The sequence below is a fragment of the Mastigoproctus giganteus genome, chromosome 3 (assembly GCF_048544385.1).
Source record: "Mastigoproctus giganteus isolate SK-2022 chromosome 3, ASM4854438v1, whole genome shotgun sequence".
Classification (NCBI taxonomy): domain Eukaryota; kingdom Metazoa; phylum Arthropoda; class Arachnida; order Uropygi; family Thelyphonidae; genus Mastigoproctus; species Mastigoproctus giganteus.
Genome location: NC_143577.1, coordinates 41,284,478 through 41,303,562, shown reverse-complemented (window position 1 = coordinate 41,303,562; position 19,085 = coordinate 41,284,478). Strand labels below are relative to the sequence as shown.

The following is a 19,085-nucleotide window of genomic DNA, read 5'->3' as shown; positions in this document are numbered from 1 at the left end:
TTCTTTACTTAAGTAAACACCAGAAGGAAGGAGATGAATTAAATTGGTCCATTCTATATCAATGGTTTGGCTGCTGATGATCTTGCTTAAGTTTCTGACAAACCTAATGGGTATTTTGCATCTACATTCTCACACGAGGAATTCTTTTGAGATTTCAGGAAAGCTTTTGATTCTATTACACATAAAAGACTGCCATACAAATTGGAGCAGTGTAGCATTAAGGACAAGTTGCTGCTATGGAAAAAGAGATGGTTGAGTGGGAGAAGACAGAGAATGGTAATCAGTAGACACTGCCCTTCATGGACTTAATGTTATTAGTGGAGTCCCCCAGGGTTCTGTGTTGGGCCTATTGTTTTTTCTATATTTACGATGATATTGATCAGTGATCATTAAGAATCTGCAGATAAAGGAACCACTTGATGGCAGGGATCACAGTGTACTAATGTGGGACTTACTTAAAGATGTAACTACCATCAGGGGTAAATTGAAGAGTTTATTGTCTAAGTTTATTGTCCAAGTTTTCATATGGGTAGCAGCAACTCCAGAGTAACATACGATCTGTGTGGTACTACACTGAGGGTAGTTGAAAATGAAAAAGGCTTGAGTAACTGTGAATGAAAATTGTGAATTATGAAATTCTCTGAGCAATGCAGACAGGCTGCCAGGACAGCTCAGGGGGTTTTGTCAGTGATAGGCAGGAATTTTGCTAGCAGGGAGGTGATTATCCCATTGCTAATGGTCAGGACCAGGGGTGGCTCATCCATAGGCTCTGTGGCCTGCAGCACCCTACAGCTATTTAAACCTAGATATATAGTGAATGGAATCATATGAAATTTTGTGAAGAACAATGCAATGCAATGAATATTTTTATTAACTGAACCTGCATATAGTATGCGTATCCTCTATTTCCAGTAATCATTTCAATAATAAACAAATAAAAACACAAAATTGTTTCCAACTTTGAAGTTTAATTAACCATAGGCCTCACTGTGCACCAGATAGTGACACATTTTGCATTCCAGTGAATATCTGGTAGTTGGTTGCTAATATACATTTTTTTTAGGTGAAATGAATCAAAGTCACTTTAAAGCATGCAGTGCAGATTTCATTGTTGACTATGATGGGTATATAGCCACAACGTTGGTGTCTTTTTGTTATTCACCTGAATTCCCATTAAGTAACTAAATAATATCAGTGTTAAGTCAATATTCAACATTCAACAGTGTAATTATGTTATTACAGCTTAATTGCAAATTGAGCTTGAACTTGGTAAGTTGAAGTTATATTATGAGGTGATATATAAGTAAAACATTATTTCTACAACACGCCATTTTGTGAAATTTGATTCGATCATGGCCTCCATGCTTCCCCATGAAGTAAATTACATGACAGTGAATAAACTTCAGCAACTTAGTTTTTCACAATTATCTCTCCAAGAAAAAAATACGATTAAAAAAGAAGACTGCCCCACACCAAAGATTCAAATTTCTCAGCAGGGAATAAGTAATAATAAAAAATATATTCGCAGTTTTAAAACTGAATGGTACCAAAGGAAAAGTTGGCTCTGTGGTTGTGAAGTTAGAAATGCATTGTTTTGTTTTCTATGTTTACTGTTCGGAGGTGACTTAACGTGGACAAAAAGTGGCTTTACAAACATAAACAGAATGAAAGAAAAAACTCTAAAACATGAGAGTTCAAAGAAACATATTGATAATGTGATTTCACTATCGCTTTTAGGAAGCGTAAATATTAAAGAACAGCTTAGTGAGGCCTACAAACTTTCGATCTGCAAACATAACAGAAAAGTTACCAAGAATCGTAAGGTATTATTTAAAATAATAGACTGCATTAAATTTTGTGGACAGTTTGAAATTCCTTGTTTGTTTGTTATTTGGTTTTTAGGAGCATTAGCAACTAAGGCCATATTGCTCTGGGGATATGCGGTGGTCATTCCCTGACCTTTCTGCATCTGCCATATTTGGTGGGCATGGGCTCGAACCCCGGTCTAATCAAGAAGCGTGTGCTATGCACTGCTGCTCCTGCCCACCTGGCTACGGAGGTGCCTGAAATTCCTTTACATGGACATGACGAAAAAGATGATTCTAAAAATCCAGGAGTATTCAGCAGATTAATAAATGTCACCTGCATTATATTCCAGTTTAAAGAACCATTTAGAAAGTAATGCAGCATTTAAAGGCATTTTAAAATCTATTCAGAATGATATTCTTGACTGTTTGCTGCAAATATGAAAGGATGAAATAAAAAGAGAAATTAAAGAAGCTTCATTCAAAGCTGCCATGGCTGATAACACAACAGATGTTTCAGAACATTACCCCAGGGGCTCACATCAGGTGAGTATGGGCTTGGCACACTCAGGATCATGAGCTGGATATCATTATTCTTCTCTTCCTTGGTGATTCCTCTCTCTCTCTCACTCTCAGGGTAACTCAGAAATTTTTTTTTTCCTGGTGCAGCAAAAACCTCAGGCTTCCTTGCACCATATGGCTGATAATGATAATATAAAAATGGTAATTGTTTTGAGATATGAACTGAATGGAGACGTTTTTGGGGTTTTTTCACTCCTGAAAACGAACAGCAGACGGAATATCAAAGTGCATTCTAGATCAGTTAGACATAATCCTCGAAGGAAATACTCAAAAACTGGTTGCTCAGACATTCGATGGTGCAAGTGATGAAATGCAAGAAAGGAGAAGTTTAAGCTAAAATAAAAGAAGTACAAAATGAACATTTTATTCACTGCTATGCACACCAACTGAATCTGACGGTGAGAAATGCAGTAAGTTTACCTGAGATTCAAGAATATTCGGCGAAGGTAAAGAAAGCCTGCACGAGAAGCATGCGAAAATTCGATGAAATTTACCGGTAAAAGTACTTTGCCGTAATGGCATTTGTATTGTTGCTCGCTCGGTAAACAGACGGTGGGTGTTATCAGTCAGGAGTAGAAATCGAATCCCGTGGGAGATTGAAACCCTCCCGAAGTGGAGGGGGGGTAACCTGACCTTTTTTTCTTTAGAATCACTGGTGGACTAGTGGATAAATTCTTTATTAAGAAAAAAAAAAGGCAAAGGAAGCTCACACGAGAAGCATGGCAATTTTCGAAAAAGTTTACCGGTGAAACTATGTTACAAACATTTTTTACGATGCCAGAACTTCCAATATGACTGTTCATGATTCAATTAGTTAATTCAATTAGTGATTCTATAGAAAAAAGGTCAGGTTACCCTCCTCCACTTTGGGAGGGTTTCAAGCTCCCATAGAATTCAACTTCTAATCCAGACTGATAACACCCACCGTCTGTTTACCGAGCGAGCAACAATACAAATGCTGTTATGGGAAAGTACTTTTACGAGTAAATTTCATCGAACTTTTGCAGGCTTTCTCTACCTTAGCCGAATATTCTTTTCGAACGTAATGTCGATACCAACATTTTTCTCGAGATCACCACAGCATCTCTCTGTTCTCAGAAAGCATATGGACATAGCCGTGTTGCCCAACCTTCCCCTACAAGATGGAACTTTAATATACGCACTATGAACAGCGTTTATGAAAATTTTGAATCCTTAAAGTGTATGGAGGAACTACAAACTACAGCAAATGCCGATGAGACAATTTTAGAAGCAACTGGAATTTTGCACATCTTGAGTAATGAAAAATTCGAGTTCTGGTTAGAACTTTTCCATGTTTTAATTTGTTATAAAATCTGAAACATATTTATTTCATGTAACAATATGGTTTTCTGATTTCATTTAAGAATGAAATAAATTATTGGTATATACATAATTTTTCATAGTGCACGGAATGTGGTCTCAGTGGCAGGATTGGAGTACTTGCAAAATTGATGTGTGGCGAAGGTCTTGAAACAAGGCAGAAATTCTGCAATAGTCCAGTACCAAAGAATGGTGGAAAAATGTGTATGGGACCTCTGACTGAAAGTAAATTATGTGAAATGGCACCTTGTCAAGGTCTGTGTGATTGCCTCACGTGGAAGTTATTTATAATCAAATGCAATCTCAAGAAATTGAGGCAATTAAAATACATGAATATATAGGAAACTTTAAGAATGCCATTCTAAAAATCAGGAATTCAGTGTACTGTGAAAACCCTTCAAAAACACTCATGATTGAAGCAAAGGAAGTTGCAACTATATAAGTGTTGACATAGGTGAGAGGTATTCTTTTACAAAGCAATTAATTACTGCTAAATTGTTTAACAAGGAGAACTTTGTTATTTTTCGTATAAAAATGCCCATGGAAGAGGTATGGGAAACTACTGAGGCATATCCCATGATTTAAAGAGAAAAACTTCTTATGGAAATACAAGTTTTCTATAGCAGACATGATCTACACAGTTATTGCAAATTAACTGACTTGCTGAAATTTATCTCAGAAAATAATCTAGCTGAAGTTCTTAGTGAACTTACAAAACTCATAAAAGTTCTTTTGACCATTTTGATGACTATTTCAGAGCCCAAACACTGCCATTTGACATTAAAAAGTATAAAAACATTTTTAAGGAGCACTATGAATCAGGAAAGGCCTTTATCCAGGCCGTTCCAGCAATCAACCACTTGCCTTTAGCTAGTGGTTGATTGCTGGAACAAACTTCCATCTGTTATGGAATTTGATAGCTTAAATAAATTTATGGAAGAACTAAGCAGCCTGTTGGAGGCAATGAATAGGTGAAATGGGAGGTTTGTTTTTTTTTTTTTTGGCTGATGCTGTATAAGCTTTCTTTCTTGCATCATTTGCAACTGCTAATGCTAATATGTTTATTAGGTGTTATGGTGATATAAAGCTGGATATCGTCATTCTTCTCTTTCTTGGTGATTCCCTTCTCTCTCTCTCTCTCTCTCTCTCTCTCTCTCTCGGTAATTCAGAATATTTTTTTTTTTTTAGCCATATTATTATTATTATTATTAGCCATATGGTGCAAGGAAGCCTCAGGCTTCCTTGCACCATATGGCTAATAATAATATATATATATATACAGGGTGTCTCAAAAATACATGGCATAACTTCAGGAATGAGTTCCTCATATGTAGGCAATAAAAATATTTTATATCAACATAGTTCCGGAAATGCTTGGTTCCCGAGTTATTAACCAGAATGTCTTGTATGCCTGCCCTTCAGTACTTCTGTGCGCTTGCCCTGGGAGTTTGTTTGGAAGTACATGGGGCCCAAATAACTTATCACCAAAAACACCTGCCCAGATATTGAGGCTGAACTGCTGTTGGTGATGTGATGGAAGAATTGCATGTGGATTTTCTTCAGCCCATACATGCTGATTGTGAAAGTTTTGGATTCCATATCTTGTGAACTGTGCTTCATCTGTGAATATCACTAAGGCAGGAAAGTAAGGAGTTGTACCACACTGCTGCAAGAACCACTGGTAGAACATTACTCGTGCAGGGTAATCTGCTGGTGACAAGGCCTGTACCCGTTGCAGATGGTAAGGATACAGTTCGTGTTCTTGCAACACTCTCCAAATAGTCGAACGTTGAACAGCCAGTTGCATTGCTATTCTGCGTGTGCTGATTCCAGGAGTGGCATGCACAACATCCAAAATCTCCTCCTCTACTTCAGGAATCGTAGATCTTGGTTGTCCTCTGTCAGCAGCACGAGGTGTAAAAGTCCCATGTTCACAAAGGCGGTGATGGATACCTTCAAATGTTTTCCTGTCTGGACATCATCATTCTGGGAACCTTTCGTGGTACAAACAACGAGCCTCCAGAGCATTGCCATCTGCCAAACCGTACATAAAGTGCATATCCGCTTGCTCCTGATTTGAATACATGGTCGGAATGGAAAACCACCAGATTCTGTCAGTACTTTGTGATGAAGGAAATCACCTGCAGGAGATAAGATATTCTGGTTAATAACTCAGAAACCAAGCATTTCCGGAACTATGTTGATATAAAATATTTTTATTGTCTACATATGAGGAACTCATTCCTGAAGTTATGCCATGTATTTTTGAGACACCCTGTATATATTGATGTCTAGAGCATGTTGGCATAAAACAATTGAAAAATGTAATTTATTGTGCAATTTTTTACTATAAGAAATATCTACTGAGTAATTAATACATATAATGAATACATATTAATTACTCATCTTCATTAATTATAATTCACAGCACTTAAAATTAAGAATATTATTAAAGGAAGCAATTTTTAGACTGTTTTAATTTGTTATAAAATCTGAAACATATTTATTTCATGTAACAATATGGTTTCTGATTTCATTTATGAATGAAATAAATTATTGGTATATATAATTTTTCATAGTGCACGGAATGTGGTCTCAGTGGCAGGATTGGAGTACTTGCACACTGATGTGTGGCGAAGGTCTTCAAACAAGGCAGCGATTCTGCAATAGTCCAGTACCAAAGAATGGTGGAAAAATGTGTATGGGACCTCCGACTGAAAGTAAATTATGTGAAATGGCACCTTGTCCAGGTCTGTGTGATTGTGTACTGTCTACATTAATCTAAATGTACCTAAAATAATAATAATATTTAGTGATATACGTGGAGAATATTCTCCAGAATAGTTCCCAAAACATCATTTTGTTCGTCAAAATAATTTCTGTGAATTATTAAAGAAATACCAAACATTGAATTGTAATTTTTTAAATGCATGACTTTTATTTTATCTTATACAGTTAGTTACATAAAAATTAACAAAGTTAACTCTTGTTAAAATAAGTAAAGCACAGTCCAAAAAATTAGTATATTTTTGACATTTCAGCTGTTGTCTTGTCATGATATAAATGTGAAGTAGTTCTGTGCCATCATTATATGTGACATTCATAATATGTGCTGCTGTATGAAGAGCACTTTCTTATGGCATACTGAATTAGTTGATTCAGTAGTTTTTAGCAAATGTGGCAAGAAGGCAAGCTTTTATATCATCAGTCAAAAAAAAAACACAGTTCACCCATCCATACCCTACAAGAATTTGTCTAGTTCTCCCTTGAATTTATTCAACCCATCCACTTCCACAACAACAGATGGAAGCCTGTTCCAACAATCAACCACCCCCTGGCTGAAGGCAAACTTTCACACATCTATCCTGCAACCATCCTACCTCAACTTGAATATATACCACCCCTCGTGTGTAGTCTCAGCAAGAGGAAGAATGCCATTCACATTCAGCTTACTCAATCCATTCGAAGACTTAAATAGCAAAATCAAATCAGGGGTCTTGTCTCCAGGCACTGTAATTTGCAGTGCTGGAGCCTTTCTTAGTAAGAGCATCCTTTTTTTTTTTTTTCCTTCATCAATCTGGTTGCCCTTCTCTGCACCCATTCCAGCAGATTTACATCCTACCTAACATGAAGCCTCCGTATACAGTACTCAAGATGCAGTCTAACCATGGCCTTATACCAAGGGAAAATAACCTCCTTATCCCTGTTAGCAAAGTTTCTGTATATCATTGATAAAACCCTGTGAGCTGTCCTGACAGCCTGTACTGCTCAGAGAATTTGATGTCTGACTGCACAATTATCCCCAGGTCTTTTCATTTTCCAGTAATTCATTCTCCAAGAGTAACTTATCAGCTGTGTAGTACCACACAGTTGATAAGTTACTCTTGGATTACTGCTACCCATATGCAGTACCTTGCATTTGTCAATGTTAAACTTCAACTGCCATTTCTCAACTTGTCAGCCAAATTTTCCTAGATCTTGTTGCAGTAGCTCACCATGATTATTGTCATTAACCACCCTACCAGCCATTGTAGCATCTGAAAACTTACATATTAAGTCCGATATACCTTCATCAATATTATTAGTAAATATTAAAAACAACAATAGACCGACCCAGCACTGAACCTTGGGAGACTCCATTAATAATATTAGTCCACAAAGAGCAGTGTCCATGAATAACACTCGCTGTCTTCTTCCACTTAATCATACCTTTTTTGCATAGCAGTAAAACTTGCCCTTAATGTCACATTGCTCTAGTTTGCACAGAAATCTTTTATGTGCAACAGGTCACCTCTGTAGCCAGGTGGGAAGGAGCAGCAGTGCGTAGCACACACTTCTTGATTAAACCGGGGTTCAAGCCCATCACCACCAAATACAGAGGATGTGGAAAGGTCAGGGAATGACCACCACATATTCCCGGAGCAATATGGCCTTAGTTGCTAATGCTCCTAAAAACCAAATAACAAACAAACATATGTGTAACAGGATCAATTTTTTTGCAACAGGATCAATTTTATAATTATTTCAAATGATTAGCCATTACAGGAAACCTGTATAACACAGTACTTCTACGACACAGTTTTGCTCTAACACAATTGATACATTGCAGCAATCCTCGCACAACATGGTACTTACATGACATGGTTTCTGACCTAACCTAACACAGTTAGAGAATTGTGGCATAGCACAGAATTTTTGAGCTTTTGTGTGGAGATAACCCTGCTATTATGTTGGATGTAATTTTTCAACATTTCCATTCTTTCTTGTGAATTCCTGCTGTTGATCACTAGTTGTTATGCAAAAAAAATTATTGGGAAATCCCCATATTTTATTTGTTAGGAAATCTCCATGCTAGGTTTTTGTAAGGTTGTTTTGGTTTTTATTTGATTATTTATAAATTTTTCTGGGTATGTATTACTAAATTTTTTTCTTAAGAACCATATTGGAATAATTTCTTTGTTGTGAATTAAATTCCAGCCCTAAATTATGCCTAAGGAACTTAGTCATAATATGAGTAACTGCCAATTTATTTAAAGAATGGTTTCTAAATTGTTTTGTGCCAGCTGTGAAAAACTGTTTAAAGTGGAAAAAATCTAGATTTCAAAGTTTTATTACTATTGGATAATGCACCAGGCCATCCAAAAGATTTAAGTCATCCAAAGTAATGTTCCTACCACTTAATACAACTTCTTTAATTCAGCCATTAGATCAAAGCATTATATCTACCTTTAAAACTCATTAATCGTGAACTAATCGTGGAGGCTACCAGGCTTTACATACCAACTAAGAAATATTGTTCAAGGTTTAGGCCTAAATGGTTGTCAGATGAACTAATGAGACATGTGGCAGAGAAGAAAAATGCATGGGATACATACAAATTAATGGGTGACATGGAAGCCTATGATAGATATAAGTTGGTCTGTAACCAAGTCACAAAGGAGATTAGGCAGGCAAAGGCAGACTACGAAAAATCCTTGGCAAAGGATGCAAAGAAAAACAGAAAAGAGTTCTTTACCTATTTAAACTCAAGAAGGAAAGGGATGAATCAGATTGGTCCACTGGATATTGATGGTTCAACAGTTGAGGATCCTGCTCAGGTGGCTAACAATCTAAACGAGTATTTTGCATCTACATTCACGCATGAGGAGTTATTCAGGAAGGAGAATGATGTAGGTAAAGTAAACATTGGCAGTGAGCTGGATGATTTTGTAATAACTGAGAGGAAAGTGGAGGAGAGATTGTTGAGGATAAACATAAAAAAGGCACCTGGGGTGGATGGGATCTATCCAGTTATATTAAAGGAGGTAGCAAAGGAAGTAAGCAAACCCCTAGCCATAATTATGAGAGCTTCTTTGGACTCAGGGGAGGTACCCATAGACTGGAGATGTGCAAATGTAACCCCAATTCACAAAGGAGGATCAAAGGCTGCCACAAGTAATTATAGACCTGTTAGTTTAACTTCTGTTCCAGGTAAATTAATGGAGGCACTGGTTAAAGAAGCACTGCAGGATCATCTAGACAAGAATTCAGTTATAGCTCAGACGCAGCATGGTTTGTTAAGGGCAGGTCTTGCCTGACCAATTTGATTGGATACTATGATGTAGTCACAAAAGAACTGGATGCAGGGAATAACTTTGATATTATATATTTGGATCTTAGAAAGGTTTTTGATACTGTTGCACATGGAAGACTGCTGCACAAATTGGAGCAGTGTGGCATTGGAGGCAAATTGCTGCTATGGATAAGGGGATGGTTGAGTGGCAGAAGACAGAGAGTGGTAATCAATGGACGTAATCACTCAACGTGGACTAATGTTATTAGTGGAGTTCCTCAGGGTTCAGTGTTGGGTCCGTTGTTGTTTTCGGTGTTTATGAATGATATTGATGATGGGATATCAAGTTTAATGTCCAAGTTTTCAAATGATACAAAGGTTGGCAGGGTTGTTAAGGACACCACTGACGCTATGCTGCTGCAACAGGATCTGGAAAGGTTGAACAGATGGGCTGAGAGGTGGCAAATGAAGTTTAACATTGACAAATGTAAAGTACTACATATGGGAAACAGTAACCCCAGAGCAACGTATCAACTCTGCGGTACTACACTGACAGTGGTGGAGAATAAAAAGGACCTGGGGGTAATTGTGCAGGCAGATATGAAGTTCTCTGAGCAGTGCAGACGAGCTGCAAGAGTAGCTCATGGTGTCTTGTCAATGATATACAGGAATTTTTCTAGCAGGGATAAGGAGGTGATTATTCCCTTGTATAAAGCAATGGTCAGGCCACATCTTGAGTACTGTATACAGGTCTGGAGGCCTCATTTCAAGAAGGATGTAGAGCTGCTGGAACGGGTACAGAGAAGGGCAACAAGATTAGTGAATGGAACAAAGGGTTGCTCTTACGAAGAAAGGCTAAGTTTTGCAAATTACAGAGTCTGGAGACTAGGCACCAGCGAGGTGATCTGATAGAGGTGTATAGGGCTTTGAATGGTTTGAGCATGCTCAATGCCAATGGGATTCTTCATCTTGCTCAGAATAATCACCTCAGAGGGCATAAATTCAAATTGAGGAAGGAAGGATGTCGGATAGATGTGCGGAAATTTGCCTTTGGACAGCGGGTGGTTGGTTGGTGGAACCGACTTCCATCACTTCTTGTTGAAGTTGATAGCCTAAACAAATTTAAAGCTCAACTGGACAGGTATTTCGAGCGAACGGAGGGGTGAAATGGGAGTGGTGTGTTTTTTTTTTTTTTTTTGGCTGATGCTGAATAAGCTTGCTTTCTTGCATCATATGTCTCTACTAATGCTAATTACATGAGAAAATCGTTGCAATGGATTTTTTGAAAAAATTGATTCTGAATCTATTGAAATGATGGAGGCATGGAAATATTTTTTTCAATTGTGGACTGTATCAGAATCATAGCTTTATCGCTCAAAGAAGTAAACCCATCAACATTAATTAAATGTGTATTGACATTTTCTCAACACGCATTTAATTAATGTTGACGAGATTAATGTTAATGAGAGCAGAAGATACATGAAATCTAGATACTGTTCATTCAGGAAACATGGTCGAACCAGAATCAGTGTGATAGTAGAACTTGCTAAGTTGGTAGGAGGAGAATGTTTTGATGATACGACTACTGAAGACTTTCAAGAATTACTGGTAGAAAAAGTGGCTGGCGAAGCGGATTTGGTGGAAATGGCATCGGAGGTAAACCAAATCAGTTCAGAGGATGATAGCGTAGATGAAAATTCATAAGTTCCAAATTTTACACTAAAAAGCATCCTGGAAAGCATAAACTTAGCCAAGCAATTAGAATCATATTTTTTGAATGCAGATCCTTCGACTGAACAGAACACAAAATTCAAAAGGGAGCTTCAAAAATGCTTAGCACACTATCATGCAATTTACAAAGATCTGTCAAGCAAAAGCAAACAATCCCAGAATACTGATTTTTTAAAGAGAACAGAAGATACATGAAATCTAGATGCTGCAGAAGAAAGTTCAGAGGGTGAAGATATTCTGCAACAGAGAAAATGTTCTCATTTGATTGTGCTTAGCAGCGAGGAAGAGGAAGAAAATTAAATGAATGTACATTATCTGACATGTATATATCACAGTTTTTAAGACATTTGTTCAGTTATTACTATTTTTAATAAAAATTAAGTTTCTGATAGTTATAAAAAATGATGTTTCTGTTAGCTTTTGGAACATAATCCCCCTTTTTGTACTGGTTCTTAGTCCCATATAACACGGTTTCGCACTACATGAGATTTTATAGGAACCTAACTACTGTGTTATACGAGGGTTACCCATATATAAGACTTGTATGGTGATTACTATTTTGAAAAATGATCAAGGTGGAAAATAGTAATTAATCTCCTTAGGAATGAAAAAAGCGATTAACCATAGAATGAAGATAGCATTCATTTCAGCTCTGGAAGTCTGGAAACTCAGAAACAGATAAGAATTAGAAATACACGAGGAATGCATACTGCAAGAGCAAATAAAACTTTTGAGCAAACTAAAGTGAAATAAGCAGCTGAGACTGCTGGAGAGCAGTTGGCAGCACAGTGTTGCAGTAGAGCTGTAATCCAAAATGAGACTTCTGACAATTCAGGGCAAGAAAAGAAGCAAATGCAGTAAGAGAATCTAATCAAATAGGATTAAAGCAAAAAAAAAAAAAAAAAAAAACCCAAAACTCCAAAGAACTAAATATTGAACAACATTATTATTGTCTAAGGAAAATGATATTTCAACACAATTCTAACAATATTTCAAAAAATAGTTATTTTATGGGTTATTTATGGACAAAAGGAAAATGCAGCAGATTATATAATATCCATATAAAAAGTAATTTGATTACAAATAGGAAAAAAAGAACACTATTAAACCATCAAACTTATAATAAGCTCTATCTTCATAATACTAATAAGCATACAAATGTGTCAATTAATATTATACATTGGCAAGGTGCAGTTCTGCTACCTGAATACCAAGCTATCTTAAAATTAAAAATAAAATGATAAAATTGAAAACAAACTAAAGTGACTAAAATTAAATCAAACCCATTTCTAGTACTGCAAATTTACAATGTTCCACCCAAGGAGGAATATCCTCATACCTACAAATATTAATGAACATTAAGGTTTTTGATACCCAGATACCAGAATTGTAACTTGCTGAATATAACTTCAGTTGCTGCATTAGTATGATGTATTATTTTGGTGGTTTGACAACATTTTTTTTTTCATGAAATGTTATTTTCTATAATCATTTCATTTTAAAATTTTGAATAAATACTAAATTTTTTTTTTATTTGTTTTCAGTTCATGGAGAGTGGGGTAATTGGCTGGAGTGGATACAGTGTAGCACTACTTGTGGAGAAGGGCACAGGTTTAGGCATAGGAAATGTAATAATCCAGTACCCCAAAATGGAGGAGAAGACTGTTTGGGACTATCAGAAGAAAGTGAAACATGTCTTTTGAAACAGTGCCCAGGTCATTCAAACATGTCATATTTATCATTAGATGTATTTTCAGTAAATAATTTTTTGCCAGAATTATTATTTTTAGCAAATAAATAACACAGGTCAACAAGTATTTTTAATCAGAAAAAAAAAAAAAAAAAAAAAAAAAATATATATATATATATATGGACTGGAAGATAGATCTTTGGATGCTGATTTCAAATCTGTTTTTAGTTTCCCCCTATCTGTCTAGTTTTCATGATGAGGCCAATTACATGAACATGATAAGACTGATTATAGCACTCACATACCTGTTCAGTCAACCTACATGAATATAATTATTGTTTATACATTCATATTTATATAAATGTCTGAATATATATGTCCTTGTTATTTTATTATAAATTGTTTTGGGTATGAGCTGGTGAATTACTGAAACGCATTTATCATCGTGCCTCAAAAGTGTAAAAATCACCCTAACAAATTCTGCTGTGTGTAGCTCTTACCTAACTAAATTGAAATGATATTTAATCATGACAGATATTTGGAAAATTTACCAGTTATGTTTTGGCTGTCCTCTAAGGCATTGACACCACATGCTATTTGTACTGCTTGTTTGAATGGCTTACGTGACTGGTTGAACAAAAGGAAAAGGGTAATGTCATTTGCCATACCCATGATATGGAGGGAGCCAAAATACTACAATGGTCATTGTTGCTTTTATAATGTGAATGTAACTAGACTCCAATGTATAGAATAAACATAAGATTGCTTATCCAAACCTGTATTCAGCAATGAGCTAAATCCCTCAAAATGATAGATTGCCAATTCTGTTACCTCCACAGCATGGACTTCACAGCATGGATAGTCTTTAGAAGATGAAATGGAATGTGATGATGGTAGTGGCAAAGACCTGAGAACTTTGGCCAATCTGAAGAACACCCAACAAAGAGACATTGGAGCTGGAGTTGTTTATCCAAGATGAACTGTGAATGGCCCATTAGAGATCTAGCTCTCTCCAGAGATGAAATCATACGTCTCACCTCAACAGTACCAGCTCTAGTTTTCCAGCAGCCACAAGCAAAAAAAATTTTTAGCCACCCTCCCCTTTTTGTTGACTTTTTCATATTTTTTTTTACTTCTTCAAAATTTTAAAAAAATTAAAACAAAATTTGTATTTCATGAAATAAAACATTTCCTATTAATGTGGTGATTTTTATTTTAATAAAATCATAATTACAAATAATTTGGATATACAGCAGACTCTCGATTTACTGGGATCGGATTAACCGGGACACTTCAAGGTTCCAAATTAAAAAAAAAAAAAAAAAACAAGCAGAAATCATAAAATTCAAGTAATAAATAGAATAGATATAAACAGATGTTTTGCAAATCGTAAATAAGTGACAAGCGGCATTATAAGTCGTCATTGGGAGATTAGCATTAGCATTAGCATTAGTAGAGGCATTTGATGCAAGAAAGCAAGCTTATGCAGCATCAGCCAAAAAAAAAAAAAACAAATAAATAAATAAATAAAAAATAACCACTTCCACTTCACCCCTCTGTTCGTTCAAAATACCTGTCCAGCTGAGCCTTAAACTTATTTAGGCTATCAACTTCCACGACAAGGGATGGAAGTCTGTTCCACCAACCAACCACCCGCTGGCTAAAGGCAAATTTCCTCATGTCTATCCTACATCTGTCTTTTCTCAATTTGAATTTATGCCCTCTCAGGTGATTATTCTGAGCGAGAGGAAGAATCCCATCAGCATTGAGCATGCTCAAACCATTCAAGGCTTTATACACCTCTATCAGATCACCTCGCCGGTGCCTAGTCTCCAGACACTGTAATTTGCAAAACTTAAGCCTTTCTTTGTAAGAGCACCCCTTTGTTCCATTCACTAATCTTGTTGCCTTTCTCTGTACTCGTTCCAGCATCTCTACATCCTTCTTGAAATGAGGCCTCCAGGCCTGTATACAGTACTCTAGGTGTGGCCTGACCATTGCCTTATACAAGGGGATAATCACCTCCTTATCCCTGCTAGAAAAATAATACACCATGAGCTACTCTTGCAGCCCATCTGCACGCAATCCCCACTGTCTTCACACTCGCCGCTCAAAAAAAAAAAAAAAAAAAAAAGAACAAATGATTAGTTTGTTTTAGTGCATTGCGTCAATTGTTCAATTGTTATGTTCCGTTGCACCACAAAAAGACAAATTTTGTTTCGTTATTTATGTCAGGGATGTCAATTTTTATTTTTTGTAAAATTTTTTTTTTTTTTTAGAAATCGCAAAAATGATGGGTAAATGCAAAAGTGTTATGTTTTCAGTTAAACAAAAACTTTAAATTATTCAAAAGCTTGAAAGCGGTGCATCCGTTAAATCTCTAATAAACCATTATAATGTTGGTGACCAAACCATACGCAACATCACAAAAAAATAAAGGAAAGCATCGTATTGGACATGCAATAGTGCATGGTAAGTTTTTTGTTTTTTATCTATCGGCATATCTTTTTTACATAGGTTGCTAAATATTTTTCGATACAGTAAGTCCCCAACTTACGCAACTACGGATTTACATAAATTTTTTTTCCATCAATTTTTTTTTTTAGGATTGTAAAATTTAAAACAAACAAAAATAAATAAATAAATAAAATAAGCAATCAATAACGACGATCATGGCACGCACAAATTGCACAAGTGAGATATGGAGTAACAAGCAAAAAAATAGAAAAGAGAAGATTCTTACAATTTATTTATGGTTTTTTTTTTATGACTGAAGATTTCAGTGAAGGGGATACACATTTCACCATAATAACGTAAAAACCCACAGAATTCCGGCTATCAGTATTTTTGCAAATGCAATAAGATATAGTTTACTACCCATTTATAATTAGATGCACAAACAGAAAAGCCCAATCACATGGAAAGTACAAATCGTTTTTATTGTTTTATAATAGTAACCTCCAGAAATGCGCTTTAATAAAATGTGAACTCTGCGGAGTGATAATAGTAGGTTTTCACCTTAATCCTGTGAAGTTCTTTACAGAAAAGTTCATTTGGCCATTATCATGGTGCCCACTAAGAGAATAATAATCGAGAGTCTACTGTATACACAACTATACATTCTGTAATGAAGGAAAACTTTAGTGTCTTCTGGTGTGCCCAGTTTCTCACAAAGTAAAAGAATGTATATGAACTGAATTTTTCTGGCTTTTATGCTAGAGTAAGATTTTCATAATTTTTAAAAATCTAAATTTTTTGCAATGCTGCTTTCAATTAAAATTTGTGTGAGTCTGGACAAATGATCTTGAGACACAGGTGGACCTTAAATAATTTTTTAATAATTTCAGTTTTGGGATACTGCACTCACCAGAAGCCACCCATACTGGTAACGTTAAAAGAATGTATAATGCTATAGCAGTATTTGGGGTGAAAAAATTATTTCTTGCTATAAGTTCTAATATTTTTAGAGAAGAAGATTTAGGACTTAACTTAGATCAGTGGTTTTCAGCCGGTGTGCTGCGGCACCTTAGGGTGCTGCAATAACATTCCAGGGGTGCCACTTAATTTGGGTTTAAGTTACTTAAACTTTTTTTTTTAAATTTATATGTTTATTTCATTATAAAAAGGTGTACAATATCTTTTTAATTTTATGGTGATCTATAACTGATGTTTACTTAGTACCCTATATAAAGAATAAAATTATTATATACTGTATATATACAATTTGTATTATGAAATGTAATTATGTTTATAATTATATTATTATAATAACTATCATATAAGATATATTTTTTAATATTATATATATATATATATATATATATATATATATATATATATATATATATATATATACACAGAGAGAGAATCGGATCTAAGAGGCAGAAAATTGAGTAGGAGTGCCGCAAAATAAAATAAATTACTTAGGGGTACCATTACTAAAAAAGGGTCAAAAACCACTGACTTAGATAAAGCTATTAATTCGTCATACAATTCTATGCCATCAGTGTCATCATCATTATCAGTACTGAGAACTAAATGTAGGTCCTGGCAGTGCTTCATGAGGTCTTCTTTGGAAAACTGATTTTTAATAGTGTATAAAAATTCAAAAGTTTCACAATGGCTATTCACCTGATAAAACCTTTCTTCAATGGAAATTATATTACATCCAATATACAATAGAAATGCTCAACTTTAAATCTTTCTTTTTTGAAAATTGAAACTGCTTAATTTTCTGAGCCAATGTTTCAGCTTCATGTCAAAAGGACGGATCACATGACAAGTCCCAGCTTACTTCAAATAGTGCATCGTAAATTACTCTTTATGAATATAAAAATGGTCTAATTGCATTTATCCTGCTTTTCCATCTAGTTTGACTTAGAGGTTTAAGTGCGAGTTTTTGTTTAAGATGCTTCTTCAATACTGCCCAGTGGCATGTAGTGGAGCTAATAAAGTTGTAAATTGCTTGCATTGTAGTAAAATATGAAATGGCATCTTTAGACGATTTCAAGGTATTGCTGATAACTGGATTGAGCGCATGTGCTTGGCAAGGAACGAAAAAGCTGAATTATTTAAATTCAGTATGCCTTGCTGTACACCTGCATGTTGTCCTTGCATATTTGAGTGGTTATAGTATCCTTGGCACGCAAATTTTCTAAAGGTATTCCAGAGTGTTCCAATTTTTGTGTGTTCCTCTTTGAGGACTTTCCCAGTAGTTTTCTTTCACTGGTATAAATTCTAGAAAGTGTCCATAACTTTACACTTTTGCATTTTCATCAGTTTTCACAAATCATAATACTATTGATATTTGTTTGATTTAGCTCAGACCTTGAGTACAGTCAACTAGAATTGACTAGTATTTGGCATGTTTCAAATCCAATAAAGTTTTATTACGCACTTCATTAGAAAGTAATTCTGTTATCTTATTTTTACCCAAATAATGGATATGAATCTCTTCATCTTTCACTCTTTATACATGCTCAACCATATCGCTATTAAATTTTGTCAGTAACTCAACCAATTTCAATAAATTTTCATTGTTATTATCATATAAAATATGTGAGGATCCACAGAATGCAAGGCACTGTTCAGCTAGGAATTTAATGATTGCTACTAACCATTCCAACACAGTTTGCCAACATAGAATTTCTGAATTTAGTAGACTCTGCTGCACCATATAGATTGTTGTACCAGAAGATAATCTATTTGATAATTCAATCTGATTTGTCAATGAGTGTAAATGATTTTTTGATTTTTCATGTTCTTTCAAATGCGATGCAAATGTCACCAGTCGTTAACCTGCTGTTGTCAGTTGAAGAACCTTTTTTTTTAACAATAATTATTCACATTGCTGTAGTAATTATTTTTGGCCATGCAGCTGGATCTGATCCTCTGTCAGTCTGTCCATATCCACCTTCCAATAATTTTTCTTCAGTTCTAGATTTGGATAACAGTTCTTCATTTCTTGACTCTTCAGCTGAAGAAGTAAATTTTTGGATTGATTGTAATTGTTTGTCTTTTATCAGTTTGCAAATATAAACATTGGTCAAATTGTTGTTCATCTTTATCAGTTAGATTCAATCCTGTGTCATTCTATCCATCTTCCAATAATTGATCTTCAGTTTTAGATTTGGATAACAATTCTTCATTTTTGGATTCTTCAACTGAAGAAGTAAATTTTTGGGTGGATTGTGATTGGTCATCTTTACCAGTTAGTAAAGATAATCTTTGGTAGGATTGCTGTTCATCTTTATCAATTGATAAAGATAACCTTTGCTTCGATTGGTACTCATCACTTGATGAATAATCACTTTCACTGCATTGCTTTGAAATTTCTCCTTGATTATTAACTTTTTTAAAATATTTACTTGAAGTACGAGGTAAT

At 35.3% G+C, this 19,085-nt stretch overlaps 1 protein-coding gene across 1 annotated transcript in view; it reads left to right on the top strand.

Moving 5' to 3' along the window:
• Window positions 1-19,085, top strand: part of LOC150087903 (hemicentin-1-like) — a 1,496,027-nt gene that overhangs the window by 1,145,593 nt on the left and 331,349 nt on the right. Inside the window, exons 59-60 of the mRNA XM_090369959.1 lie at window positions 6,308-6,478; window positions 13,056-13,226. Coding sequence (XP_090226085.1) covers window positions 6,308-6,478; window positions 13,056-13,226 — 342 coding nt within the window. The remainder of the gene's footprint in view (window positions 1-6,307; window positions 6,479-13,055; window positions 13,227-19,085) is intronic.